This window comes from Crotalus tigris, unplaced genomic scaffold (assembly GCF_016545835.1).
Source record: "Crotalus tigris isolate CLP2741 ecotype Arizona unplaced genomic scaffold, ASM1654583v1 scf7180000021296.432647, whole genome shotgun sequence".
NCBI lineage: Eukaryota > Metazoa > Chordata > Lepidosauria > Squamata > Viperidae > Crotalus > Crotalus tigris.
Window position 1 is genome coordinate 328,298 of NW_024098441.1, and position 12,805 is coordinate 341,102.

The 12,805-nt window shown below is 41.4% G+C and overlaps 1 protein-coding gene across 2 annotated transcripts; it reads left to right on the plus strand.

Moving 5' to 3' along the window:
- Positions 1-778: 778 nt before the first annotated feature.
- LOC120320288 (mas-related G-protein coupled receptor member H-like) lies at positions 779-9,278 on the plus strand. Of its 2 annotated transcripts, none has more exons than XM_039369885.1 (4): positions 779-824; positions 5,230-5,321; positions 5,438-5,527; positions 7,706-9,278. In XM_039369885.1, the coding sequence occupies exon 4, from the start codon at positions 7,749-7,751 to the stop codon at positions 8,664-8,666; it is 918 nt and encodes a 305-aa protein (XP_039225819.1). In that variant the 5' UTR covers positions 779-824; positions 5,230-5,321; positions 5,438-5,527; positions 7,706-7,748; the 3' UTR covers positions 8,667-9,278. The 2 variants fall into 2 exon arrangements, with proteins under 2 accessions (XP_039225819.1, XP_039225820.1); XM_039369886.1 differs by lacking the exon at positions 779-824 and adding an exon at positions 1,602-1,634.
- The last annotated feature ends 3,527 nt before the right edge of the window (positions 9,279-12,805 follow it).

The window sequence follows — 12,805 nt, forward strand, 5'->3', positions numbered from 1 at the left end:
TAATTCAGTCATCATCATTCCGAAATGCTCAGTCAGACCTCGCCCTAGCCATCAAGGTCTTTCAGGAGCACGGGTTTTCTGTTAATTTCCAGAAAAGTCATACAACAACCCGGCTCCTCCATTTGGGCGCTGTTATAGACACGGACAATTGTACGGTCTACCTATTTCAGGACCGAAGGAACTCTTATTCAGACTCTTGTATGTCGGATCCAAAGGGCCACAGTAGTCACATTGGCCTCCCTATCACAGCTACTGGGGAAGACGGTGTCCTGCGTGCAAATTGTGCCATGGGCACGCCTCCATGCCAGAGAATTACATGGCTTCTCTTTCCATTTCAGAGACTTGAACTCCCTTAAATGGTGGGACTCCCCGGCGCTGTCACGGGGAGCAGTATTAGAACCAGACAGGATTACCATTACCACAGATGCAAGCCTGTTTGGGTGGGGGGTACACCTCCACACGCACTGGGCTCAAGGTCGGTGGTCCAAACAGGCCCTAAAGAACAATATAAACTGGCTGGAACTCAGAGCCATACATATGGCCCTAAAGGGATTCACCAATATAGTACAGGGCCAACATGTCCTGATTTTAACCGACAACATTACAGCCAAGGCCCACGTCAACAGACAAGGGGGGACAAGGTCCAGGCCTCTCATGCAGGAGGCCAAATTGCTGGGGTCCTGGGGGGAACTGAATCTTGCCTCCATCAGGGCGGAGCACATATCCGGAGTGACCAACCAGCAGGCGGACTCACTGAGCTGAGCAACCATGGACCATTCTGAATGGCAGCTGGATCCAAAGGTGTTCAGAGAGATCGTGGACAGGTTTGGTTCCCCAACCTTAGACTTTTTGCCTCCCCCACCAACTCACAACTTCCCAGATTCCTTTCCGGGTTCCCACCTCCATCAGCAGAGGGAACAGATGCGCCACGATCAGGAAGATCCTTCGCGAACGAGCAGAGGTCCTCCTGGTTGCGCCGCATTGGCCGAGATGCTCTTGGTTGCCGACCTGATGGAGCTCTCCGCATCATTTCCATGGAGGATCCCAGCAAATCGCATCTCCCACATTCAGGGGGAACTACGCCATCCAGACCCTCAATGACTCCAGTTAACCGTCTGGCACTTGAGAGGCAGGCCTTAGGCTGAGACTCATATTCGTCAAGGGTCATAGCTATGATTCAGCAATCCAGGCGACCCTCGACGAATAGAATATACGATGCCACATGGAGAGACTCCTGTAATTGGTGTTCAGTTCGAAAAATTGACCTTTTGGCGGTTTCAATGCCAGTTATCTTGGAGTTCCTGAGGGATGGTCTAGACAAAGGGCTTTCCACAAGCACCATTCGCAGGCAGATAGCAACACTTGCCACAGTTATTTCCTGTGGCAATGAATCCTTAACACATTACCCTATGATACGCTCCTTCCTAAAAGGAGCTAACAACGTCAGACCATCAACTGTACATAGATACCCCTCGTGGGATCTTCATCAGGTTTATAGGCTCTTGTTTCGCACCCTTTGAACTATTGACACTGGTTTGTTTAAACAGTTATCGATGAAGGTGGAATTTCTTGTTGCTGTAACTTCAGCGAGAAGGATATCTGAACTGGCTACTCTTCAGTGAGGAAGGACCTGTGTACGTTCCATAAGGACAGGGTAACCCTTAGGCTAGGCCCCTCCTTCGTGCCTAAGGTCAAGTCCTTGTATCCTAGATCTCAGGAAATAGTTTTGCCGGACTTCTGTCCTAACCCATCTAATGACATAGAGGTTCAGTGGAACAAATTGGATGTGCGCAGGGCTTATATTGTTATATACAGAGAACCTCATCTTTCCACAGAACAGAGGCTCTGTTTGTGTCCCATCACTCTTCATCACTAGGTCAGAAGGTTTCTTCAACCACAATACCCAGGTGGATTAGAGTTTGTATTTCTCTGGCATACCAGTCTCAGTCACTGCAAGATCCCAGGCATATCACGGCCCATTCCACCGGGGCGCAGCTACTACAGCTGCCTGGTCTACTCAGGCCTCCGTAGAGGGAATTTGTAGAGCAGCAACATGGGCATCGCCCTCTTCCTTTGTCTGTCACTACAAGAGGGATATATATGCATCTTCTACGGCTTCATTTGGCCGCAAGGTTCTAGAACACGCATTAACGTTGGATGGGACCCAGGCCCAATCTAATTCCCCACCCTAGGGACACAGGGCTTTGGTATGTCCCATCCGTGGGTTCTCCATCCAATCATGCTGGAGAAAGGGGCGTTGTCTTACCTGAACGCCTTTTCTCAGCATGATGATGGAGAATCCACTCCCTCCCATTAGGTCAGTTGGCCTGGTTCCCATATTGTTCAGACGCGTCGGACTAAAGTCTGAGTATCGCCTTAGCCTAAAACTTGGGTGCAGTTGGTACAGAGGGGGCGGTACTAAATTTCAGACTTAGTCTAATTGGAGCAGATAGATTAAGACAACCCATCCGTGGATTCTCCATCATCGTGCTGAGAAAAGGCGTTCAGGTAAGACAACGCCCCTTTCTCTCTCACACACATTCTGTCTCTTTCCCATTCTCTTCATTCTCTCTTCAATTCTCTCTCTCTCTCCCTCTCATTCTCTCTCTTATCCTTTCTGTTCCAGGATGGGTAGGCAGATCTTGAGAAAAGTCTCACACAGTGAGATATATTTTTTATTTTGCATAATCTCTGTGAGTATCAGTGATAAGACAATCTGGTTCTTGTTTTTGCAAGATAATCACCAACTGTAGAATAAGGAGGCTGCTATGAGCCTTGGCTGTCAAGTTCAGTTCTGAAAAGGAACTGAAGAAGTGTGTTGGCTGAGAAGCAAAATGTTTTCAAAGAAAAAAACAGAGTCCAAGAGAGTCCAGCTGCCTTTTGGAAAAGCATCTTTAGGAGATAGTCAGAGAGACAAAGACATTAAGCTTCTTACAATGTCAACAGCATATAAAGAAAATCTTTATAAAATGTTCTAGCATTTTATGTACAAAGATAAATCTGTTAAATGCTGGAAATGTAATCAAACACCAAGTTTGTACTATCACATGTGGTGGACATGTCCCAAAGCAAAATAAAATAAAATAAAATAAAATAAAAATATTGGAGTAAAATACATATTTCTGGGCCCAGTACTCTTCAACATCTTCATCAACGATTTGGATGAAGGGATAGATGGGGAACTCATCAAATTTGCAGACGACACCAAGCTGGCAGGAATAGCCAACACTCCAGAAGACAGGCTTAAGATACAGAAGGATCTGGACAGACTTGAACACTGGGCACTAACTAACAAAATGAAATTCAATGGTGAAAAAAGCAAGGTTCTACATTTAGGCAAGAAAAACCAAATGCACAAGTACAGCATAGGTGGCACCATGCTCAATAGTAGTAACTGTGAGAGGGACCTCGGAGTCCTAGTAGACAATCACTTAAATATGAGCCAGCAGTGTGCTGCAGCTGCCAAAAAGGCCAACACAGTGCTAGGCTGCATTAACAGAGGGATAGACTCAAGATCACGTGAAGTATTAATACCACTCTTCAATGCCTTGGTAAGGCCACACTTGGAATACTGCATCCAGTTTTGGTCACCACGATGCAAAAAAGATGTTGAGACTCTAGAAAGAGTACAGAGAAGAGCAACAAAGATGATTAGGGGACTGGAGGCTAAAACATATAAGGAACGGTTGCTAGAATTGGGTATGTCTAGTTTAACGAAGAGAAGGACACGGGGGGACATATTAGCAGTATTCCAATAACTCAGGGGCTGCCATAAAGAAGAGGGAATTAAGCTCTTTTCCAAAGCACCTGAAGACAGGACAAGAAGCAACGGGTGGAAACTAATCAAGGAGAGAAGCAACCTAGAACTAAGGAGAAACTTCCTGACAGTGAGAACAATTAATCAGTGGAACAGCTTGCCTCCAGAAGCAGTAAATGCTCCAACACTGGAAGTTTTTAAGAAGAGACTGGACAGCCACTTGTCCGAAATGGTATAGGGTTTCCTGCCCAAGCAGGGGGTTGGACTAGATGACCTCCAAGGTCCCTTCCAACTTTACTACTATTATTATTACATATATGGTTGGAAGCAATGATAAAACAACATATAGATTTAAAAAAGAGTTATTCCTACCGGGCATGTTACCAGGAAATTACAATAAAGGCAATATTTATTTAGTTTTACATATTTTAACAGCAGCTAGGATAGTATATGCACAATTTTGGAAAAATGAAGAAACTCCTACAGAAGAGAACATAATTAAAAAAATACTGGAATATGCAGAGAAGGATAGATAGGTTAATGTTGAAAATTAAAGAAAAAGAAGAAATGGAATATTATATGACATGGGGGTTATTTTACCAATGGTTAGTTGACAAAAACAGAGGTTAGAAAGTTGGAGATATCAGAACATGTGGAGTACATAAACAAGACTTATAATGGATTAGTAAATAACTTGATTGTTATACAACTAATGTTAATGTGGGTAATACTATTTTTTAATATTTTTATTTCTATTTCTTAGTATATGATTGCATCGTGATAAGATTATTATGGATGCAATGATTATTATATCTTACCTAGACAACACACTGTTCAATATAGAAATGGAATTTTTAAAATAAGAATAATAATAAAAAATATGTTAAAAAAAGTTAAGCTTCATTATCTCCATCCTCATATTTCCAATAACTGAAGAGGGGAAATAAATGTTAAGGAGAAAATAGTATCAAAAGAAAAGGACAGACTGTACACTTGAATGACTGTGATCAGCTGGGTCTCTTCTCCAGTGGCCAAAGTCCCCTTTATCAGCTGAGAAACCCAACTGTCAGTGAAGTTTTGTTCTTTGGTCTTCTCACATCAGTCAGCAAATAATCTACCTAATCAGAACATCTTAAAAGAAATATAATCTGGAGAACCATTTCCCCTGTTCCCAAAAAGCGTTGTTTATAAGGAGATGCTACACTTTCTGAACAGTCCTTCAGAATTTAACTCTATCTGACATGGCTTTTGGTTCCCTTGCCCTAGTAAGCTCAAGGAAATTCTCTTAGTTCTAGGCTGACTGTTGGCGATCATCTTAAATAACTAAGGACCCCATCTGGGTGTCACATGGTGCTAGATACATCTTGATGTCACATGGTGCTAGATTCTAATTAGACAGGACACAGAGTATTTGTGGATCTTTCAGAGTTTCTTTTTCATACAGAAGCAAAAGCTCTCCACGTTTTCTGCAGGAGATTGATCCTCACTTGCTTATGGTGACACTCAACCCTGTGCTTTATACAAAAAACATCTCTGAAGATTTCTGCTCAGGCTCCACTTCCAGGTATATCCGAATCCACAGACAATTCTTTGAATCTTGTATCTCAAGATAGGGTTGATGGACTTCCCTTCTGTTGACGAACTTCATCTAAATAGAACTTAGAAATATTTTGCCTGCAGGTCCTGCCATCCTCATGTTCTTCAACCCACAACGGTGACACAATAATTTTCTATTCACCAACTTTGAAGAGTTTGGACCATCTCTTTCAGGTACGTTATAATTTTGGAAAGTTTAATTAGAGCCAGTGATATGCAGATAGAGTAATAGCCATTTCTTCAGCAGCTGTGTATTTCTATACCTGATATTTATATGTTGACTGTCATATCAGTCTCAGCTGAGGTTTCCTGATCTTGACTCATTTTCCAACGGACTTTTAGCCATCATGACAGAGAAATACAAGTATGTCAGAAGTAAACAAACTGTCTGAAACCCAAGATCAGGGGAATAAGATGTTCCTTGAGCTAACCCATAATTGTTTTTCATCAGTTTTGGCTCTTCAGTTCTCTATAAAAATTCATCCCATTTTTTTGTGTATCAGCTGGTAAAGTTCTAGTTAAACACCAAAGGTTTTCACACAAACTTACAGGAAATCTTCTATACTTAACTAACAAAGGAGGGAACCAACCTAAAACTGAGAAATTTCCTGACAGTGAGAACAATTAACCAGTGGAACAGCTTGCCTTTAGATGTTGTGGGTGCTCCAACACTGGATGTTTTTAGAAGAGATTAGACAGTCACTTATGTGAAATGGTATAATGCCTCCAGGTATAGAAACTTCTTCAGCAGGAGGTGGAACTGGAAGATATCCAAGGTCCCTTTCAACTTTGATATTGTTATTCTGTTACTTAAGAAGACTAAAACAGGGTGTGTATGTGTATTTCCCCTTTTTTGGAAGTATCCGTAGCTCTGCAAAATGGGTAAGCTTCCCATTTCTCCCTTAGAAGGAATTTTTCCCCCTCTCCTAACGCCTAGTTTCAAGTCATAAATTACTACATCACCATATCAAGAACAAGCATTGGGGAAAATGCTTCCTCACATAATTACTAATTTTTGCTTTGTAGCTCACATGGGGATTTTGAATGTCACGGTGGAATGGTGGCAAAGTGGCAGAAAGGATGTTGCTAAATTTCAGCACAGTGAATAAATCCAATTTAATCCAATACAATTAAGAAAACCAAAATCAGGGCATCCAGCCCTCTCAATTCCTGGCAAATAGACGGGGAAGAAATGGAGGTAGTGACAGATTTTATTTTTCTGGGCTCCAAGATCACCTTAGATGGGGACTGCAGCCAAGAAATTAAAAGACGCTCTTGGGGAGGAAAGCTATGGCAAATCTAGACAGCATACTAAAAAGCAGAGACATTACCCTGCCAACAAAAGTGCGTATAGTCAAGGCCATGGTTTTCCCAGTTGCAATGTATGGCTGTGAAAGTTGGACCATAAGAAAGGCTGAGCACCAAAGAATGGAGGCCTTTGAACTCTGGTGCTGGAGGAGACTCCTGCGAGTCCCTTGGACTGCAAGGCGGTCAAACCGGTAAGTCCTAGAAGAGATCAACCCCGACTGCTCTTTAGAAGGCCAAATCCTGAAGTTGAAACTCAAATACTTTGGCCACCTAATGAGAAGGAAGGACTCACTGGAGAAGGGCCTGATGCTGGGAAAGATTGAAGGCAATAGAAGAAGGGGACGACAGAGAATGAGATGGCTGGATGGAGTCACTGAAGCAGTAGGTGTGAACTTAAATGGACTCCAGAAGATGGTAGAGGACAGGAAGGCCTGGAGGAACGTTGTCCATGGGGTTGCAATGGGTTGGACACGACTTCGCAATTAACAACAACAACAATCCAATCCAATACCAAATACATTTAAAGATATTTGTTGAGAAGCACGGATGGAGCAACACAGGAATATTTTTCCTGCCTTGGGTGTGCCAATAAATAGTTCAAGGAATTGGCTCATTACCACAGCCACATCACTCGAGCTATTCACAGGGAAAGTAAAATAACAGAATAAAAGAGTTGGAAGAATTTTGGAGGTCATCTAGTCCAACTCCCTGATCAAGCAGGAAATCCTATACCATTCTGGATAAATGGCTGTCCAGTCTCTTTTTAAAAACTTCCAATGTTGGAGCATTCACAACTTCTGGAGACAGGTTGTTCCACTGGTTAATTGTTCTAACTGTCAGGAAATTTCTCCTTAGTTCTAGGTTGCTTCTCTCCTTGATTAGTTTCCATCCATTGTTTCTTGTCCTACCTTCAGCTGCTTTGAAGAATAGGTTGACCGTCTCCTCTTTGTGGCAGCCCCTTAGATAGTGGAAACTATTATAATATTGGTATCATTTAGGAGACAGGAATGACTGAATCCATTTTTCTTTCTCATCATCTAATAGGATCTTCCACTCAAAAGGATTTCCAGAGGATTACAAAAGCTGAATGATGAATTCCAGTCTGGGAGATCTGAATGTTACAGGGAACTATTCTAGATATAACAATACCACGGATTCATATGAGGTTACCCCTTCTGAAATAGGATGGATTGCTTTGATTGGCATAACTTTAATAGCCTGTTTTATTGGAATTGTGGGCAATGGCTACATCATCTGGCTACTTGGCTTCCAGATTAAAAGAAACTGTTTCACCACATTCATCTTTAACTTGGCTATTGCAGACTTTGGATACCTCGCATCTATAGTTATATGTATTATCCATCACTTTACCTATTTTGAAGAAAGCGGAATTTTCTTCCAGATCTGTTTCTATTTTGCCTACATGATGTACATAAATGCAAACTTTCTTCTGACCGCCATCAGCATTGACCGGTGTGTGGCTGTCCTTTTCCCACTTTGGCATCGCTGTTCCCGGCCAAAACATTTGTCCTCCAGAGTCTGTGTTTTCCTCTGGATCTCTTCTTTCCTCCTGGGTGGAGTTCTGAACATTGTGAAAAACTTTGGAAATTACAATCTGTTCATTGTCTATTTCCTTGTGGCAGCTATAGTTTGCCTTCCGTTGATCATGCTTTCCACTGGTATCCTTTTCATCAAAGTGTGTCTTAAATCGAATCAGAAAAATAAGAGTCGGCTTTTACTTGTGATTTTAATTACTCTGCTCTGTTTCCTTATCCTTGGTTTTCCATTAAATGCCATTGTGGTGATTGTTAAATTTTCTGGCACAGATGACAGTAAAATCGAATATTGGATTCTTTGTACTATGCTATTTTCCTACCTAAACAGCAGCATTAATCCAGTGATCTATTTTCTAGTTGGGAGGAAAAAAGGGGCTCAGTCCAAGGAGAGCATGAAGGTCCTTTTGCAAAACGTCTTCAAAGAAGGTGAAGCTACCAGAGGGAGATAGAAGAGCTCAAATCATCTTACAAGGCCTCTGGGCTTCCTTCTGAGTAGCAATGAGCAACAACATTGCTACTGGAAGTTGTAATCTCATAGGTGGGACCAAATCTTTTTCAGTATATTGGCTCTTTCATCTGAATACATATAGAAAGGGTTGCATTTTAAGAGAAGGCCAAATCAGTCCACAACTAATGGTGTGCAAGAAGTGAACTGCCTGGGGTGGGTGAAATACTCAATTTATTTGCTTTTTACAAAGACAGGGAAAGCACAAACCGCACCCGCTGCTTCCAGATGTCGCTTAAAAGCAATTCATTCATGAAATGAAGCAACAGTGTGCAAAATTATAATAGAATCAATTTAGAAAGCAGTTCACATTCAGTCATGAACGCTAAGGTTTTAACCTGTCACTAAAAAGAAGAAGAACAAGAGAGACCATTTTCAAGCATGGTCTATGCCTTAGGAGCAACAGAAGAGAAAAATGGGTCACAGGCAAAATCTTAAATCCCCAGGACAGTAAGAAAGGATGGAAAGATGGCTACTTAAGCAGGAGGTGTGTACAAAAACATCCTTAGCAATTCTACAAATCAACATCATTATTATTATTATTATTATTATTAACATTTACAACATGGTTTCTAAGAGGGCCAAATGCTAATAGGTACTTGATGTTAGTACACACACACACACACACACACACACACACACACACACACACACACATCCCCCCTGAAAAAATAGCCTTTTTTGATTTTTGTTTGTAATTCACTTGTTCTTGTTTCCTTTTGTCTTTTCTACATGCATAAACTGTAAATAGAAATAAAGTTAAGATCTTAGAATAAAGTATCAAGCTTAAGATAGAACAGTAATTATTTAACCACTTTTTTTGATTATTTTGCTATTGTTTATTCAGGCCACCTTTCGCTGTAGATGTAAAAGGTAAACTTAACGCCTATCGGCAAAAACATGTAATCTATAATGAATATTGATGTAAACTTTTTTCTTTGTCTTTTAAGGTCTAAGCTATCTAAACAACAGTGCTAATAATCCCCAGTTCCTACTGTATAAAGACCACTGTAACCAAATAATATGCAGGCATACCAGGAAGACATTATGGGGGTGATTCCAGGCTACCACAATAAAGCAAGTATCACAATAAAGTCAAGTCACACCATTCTTTTTGATTTCCCAGTGCGTGAGTGTGGCACTTGCATGGCACTCGGGTCTGAAACTGGGCTATTAACTTTCCAGTTGACAAGCTGAGGGTCTGTAACTGCTGAGCCATCGTGTCCCCTAAGCTTCAAACAAATAAGTAGAGAAAATATATGTAGGAGATGCTTTCAGCTTATCTTCAGACTCTGGTCAGGGACCACCATGTGAAAGGAATGACTACAGCAATGGAGAACAAAGCCTGCAGAAATATCTAGATAAAATTCTGCTCGGTGTCTTATGTTGACAGCAACCTTACCAAAGAGACTACAGAAATTTAGAATGAATGAATGAATGAATGAATGAATGAATGACAGGAAGGAAGGAAGGAAGGAAGGAAGGAAGGAAGGGAGGGAGGGAGGGAAGGAGGGAGTGGTAGGAGTCAAGAATTGATGTTTCTCCATGGTTTTACTGTACCATATATGTTCACAGTTATATTGCAAAGGTTGACCAGACAATGTGGCAATTTTTTCAACCTTTGTGTGTCTGTTATAATAATAATAAAGTAGGAAGGGATCTTGGAGGTCATCTAGTCCAACCCCCTGCTCAGGCAGGAAACCCTATACCATTTCAGACAAATGACTGTCCAGTCTCTTCTTAAAAACTTCCAGTGTTGGAGCATTCACCCCTTCTGGAGGCAGGTTGTTCCACTGGTTAATTGTTCTAACTGTCAGGAAATTTCTCCTTAATTCCAGGTTGCTTCTCTTCTTGGTTAGTCTCCATCCGTTGCTTCTTGTCCTGCCTTTGGGTGCTTTGGAGAATAGCTTGACTCCCTTTTCTTTGGGGCAGCCCCTGAAATATTGGAACACTGCTGTGTTCTTCCTGAAAGAAATGTGACTGAAACATTATAACACAAGTTGGCCTGCAGATGGTTCAGGAGCTTGATAAATACACTTTGCAGCTTTCTGGAATAGTTCACAATGAAATATTCCATCGTGCCTTTGTTTGGATCCAGGCGTGGTTGCTTCTGAAGATTCTGTGAGTTTGGATTCTTTCTGTTCTGGGATGGGTAAGCAGATCTTGTTGGAAGTCTCACACAAGGAGATATATTCTTTATCTCACACAATCAATATGAACCCCAAGCGATAAGACCATCTGGTTCTTGTTTTTGCAAGATAATCACCAACTGTAGAATAAGGAGAGTGTCCGCGAGCCTCAGCTGTCAAGCTCAGTTCTGAAGAAGAACTGAAGAAGCTTCTTGGCTGACAAGCAAAACGTTTTCAAAGAAAAAAAGTCCATTTGCCTTTTGGAAAAGAACCTTTGAAAGATGGTCAGAAAGGCATCCCCAGGCCAAGACGTTAACCTTCATTATCCCCATCCTCGTATTTCTAATAACCGAAGAGGCGAAAGCAGAAAATAGTATCAAAAAGAAAAGAACAGACTGTACACTTGAATGACTGTAATCAGCTGGATCTCTGCCTCAGTGGTCAGTCCCTTTTATCAGCTGAGAAACCCAACTGTCAGTGAAGTTTTGTTCTTTGGTCTTCTCGCGTCAATCTGCAAATAGTCTACTTAATCAGAGCATTTTAAAAGAAATATAATCTGGAGAACCATTTCCCCTGTGACAGATGAAGTCAAACCATTTCCCCTGTTCCCAAAAAGCTTTCTTTATAAGGAGAAGCTACATTTGCTGAACAGTCCTTAAAAATTTAACTCTGTCTGACATGGCTTTTGGTTCTCTTGCCCTAGCTGGCTCAAAGAAATTCTCTCTCTTCTACACTGACTGTTGGCGATCATCTTAAACAACCAACGACCACATCTTATATCGCATGGTGCTAGATTCTGATTAGACCGGACACAAAATATGTGTGGATCTTTTAGAGTTTCTTTTTCATGCCAGAAGCAAAAGCTCGCCATGTTTTCTGCAGGAGGCTGATCCTCACCTGCTATGTTGGCACTCAACCCTGTGCTTTATAGAAAAACACCTTTGAAGATTTCTGCTCAAGCTCTACTTCCAGGTAGATCCGAATCCGCAGATAATTCTTTGAACCTTGTAAATCAAGATAGGGTGGATGGACTTCCTTTCTGTTGATGAACTACATTGGATATTTTACCTGTAGGTCCTGCCATCCCCAGTCACTTCAGCCTCCAACTGTGGCACAATAATCTTCTACTTACCAACTTTGAAGAGTTTGGATCATCCCTTTCAGTTGGGTTATAATTTTGGAAGGTTTAATTAGAGCCATGATATGCAAATAGAGTAATAGCCATTTCTTCAGCAGCTGTGTATTTCTATACCTGATATTTATATGTTGACTGTCATATCAGTCTCAGTTGAGGTTTCCTGATTTTGACTCATTTTCCTACCTATTTTTAACCATCCTGACAGTATGTCAGAAGCAAACAAACTGTCTACAACCCAAGATCAAGGGAATAAGATAAATAAGGTGAAATAAAATAAGATAAATCATAATTGTTTTTCATCGGTTTTGGCTCTTCAGTTCTGTATGAAAAAAAAATCTTGTTTATTTGTATATCAAGTGGGAAAGTTCTGGTTAATCCCAGAAACTTTGGACACAACGACACAGGAACTCTTCTATACTTAACTAATGAAGGAGAGAAGCAACCTTGAGTGAAAACAAGCACAAGGGGTGACATGATAGCAGTGTTTCAATATTTCACAAAGAAGAGGGAGTCAAGCTATTCTCCAAAGCGCCTGAAGGCAGGACAAGAAGCAACGGATGGAAACTAATCAAGGAGAGAAGCAACCTAGAACTAAGGAGAAATTTCCTTACAATGAGAACAATTAAGCTAGCCTTCAGAGGTTGTGGGTGCTTCATCTCTGGAGGCTTTTAAGAAGAGATTGGACAGCCACGTGTCTGAAACGATATAGGGTTCCCTGCTTGAACAGGGGGTTGGACTAGAAGACCTCCAAGGTCCCTTCCAACTCTGTTATTGTTATTCCGTTACTTAAGTAGACCAAAATGGGGTGTGTATGTG

Bases quoted from the DNA above. Each gene is read 5' to 3' on its own strand.
- LOC120320288 (XM_039369885.1), top strand. From the start codon at position 7,749: ATGATGAATTCCAGTCTGGGAGATCTGAATGTTACAGGGAACTATTCT.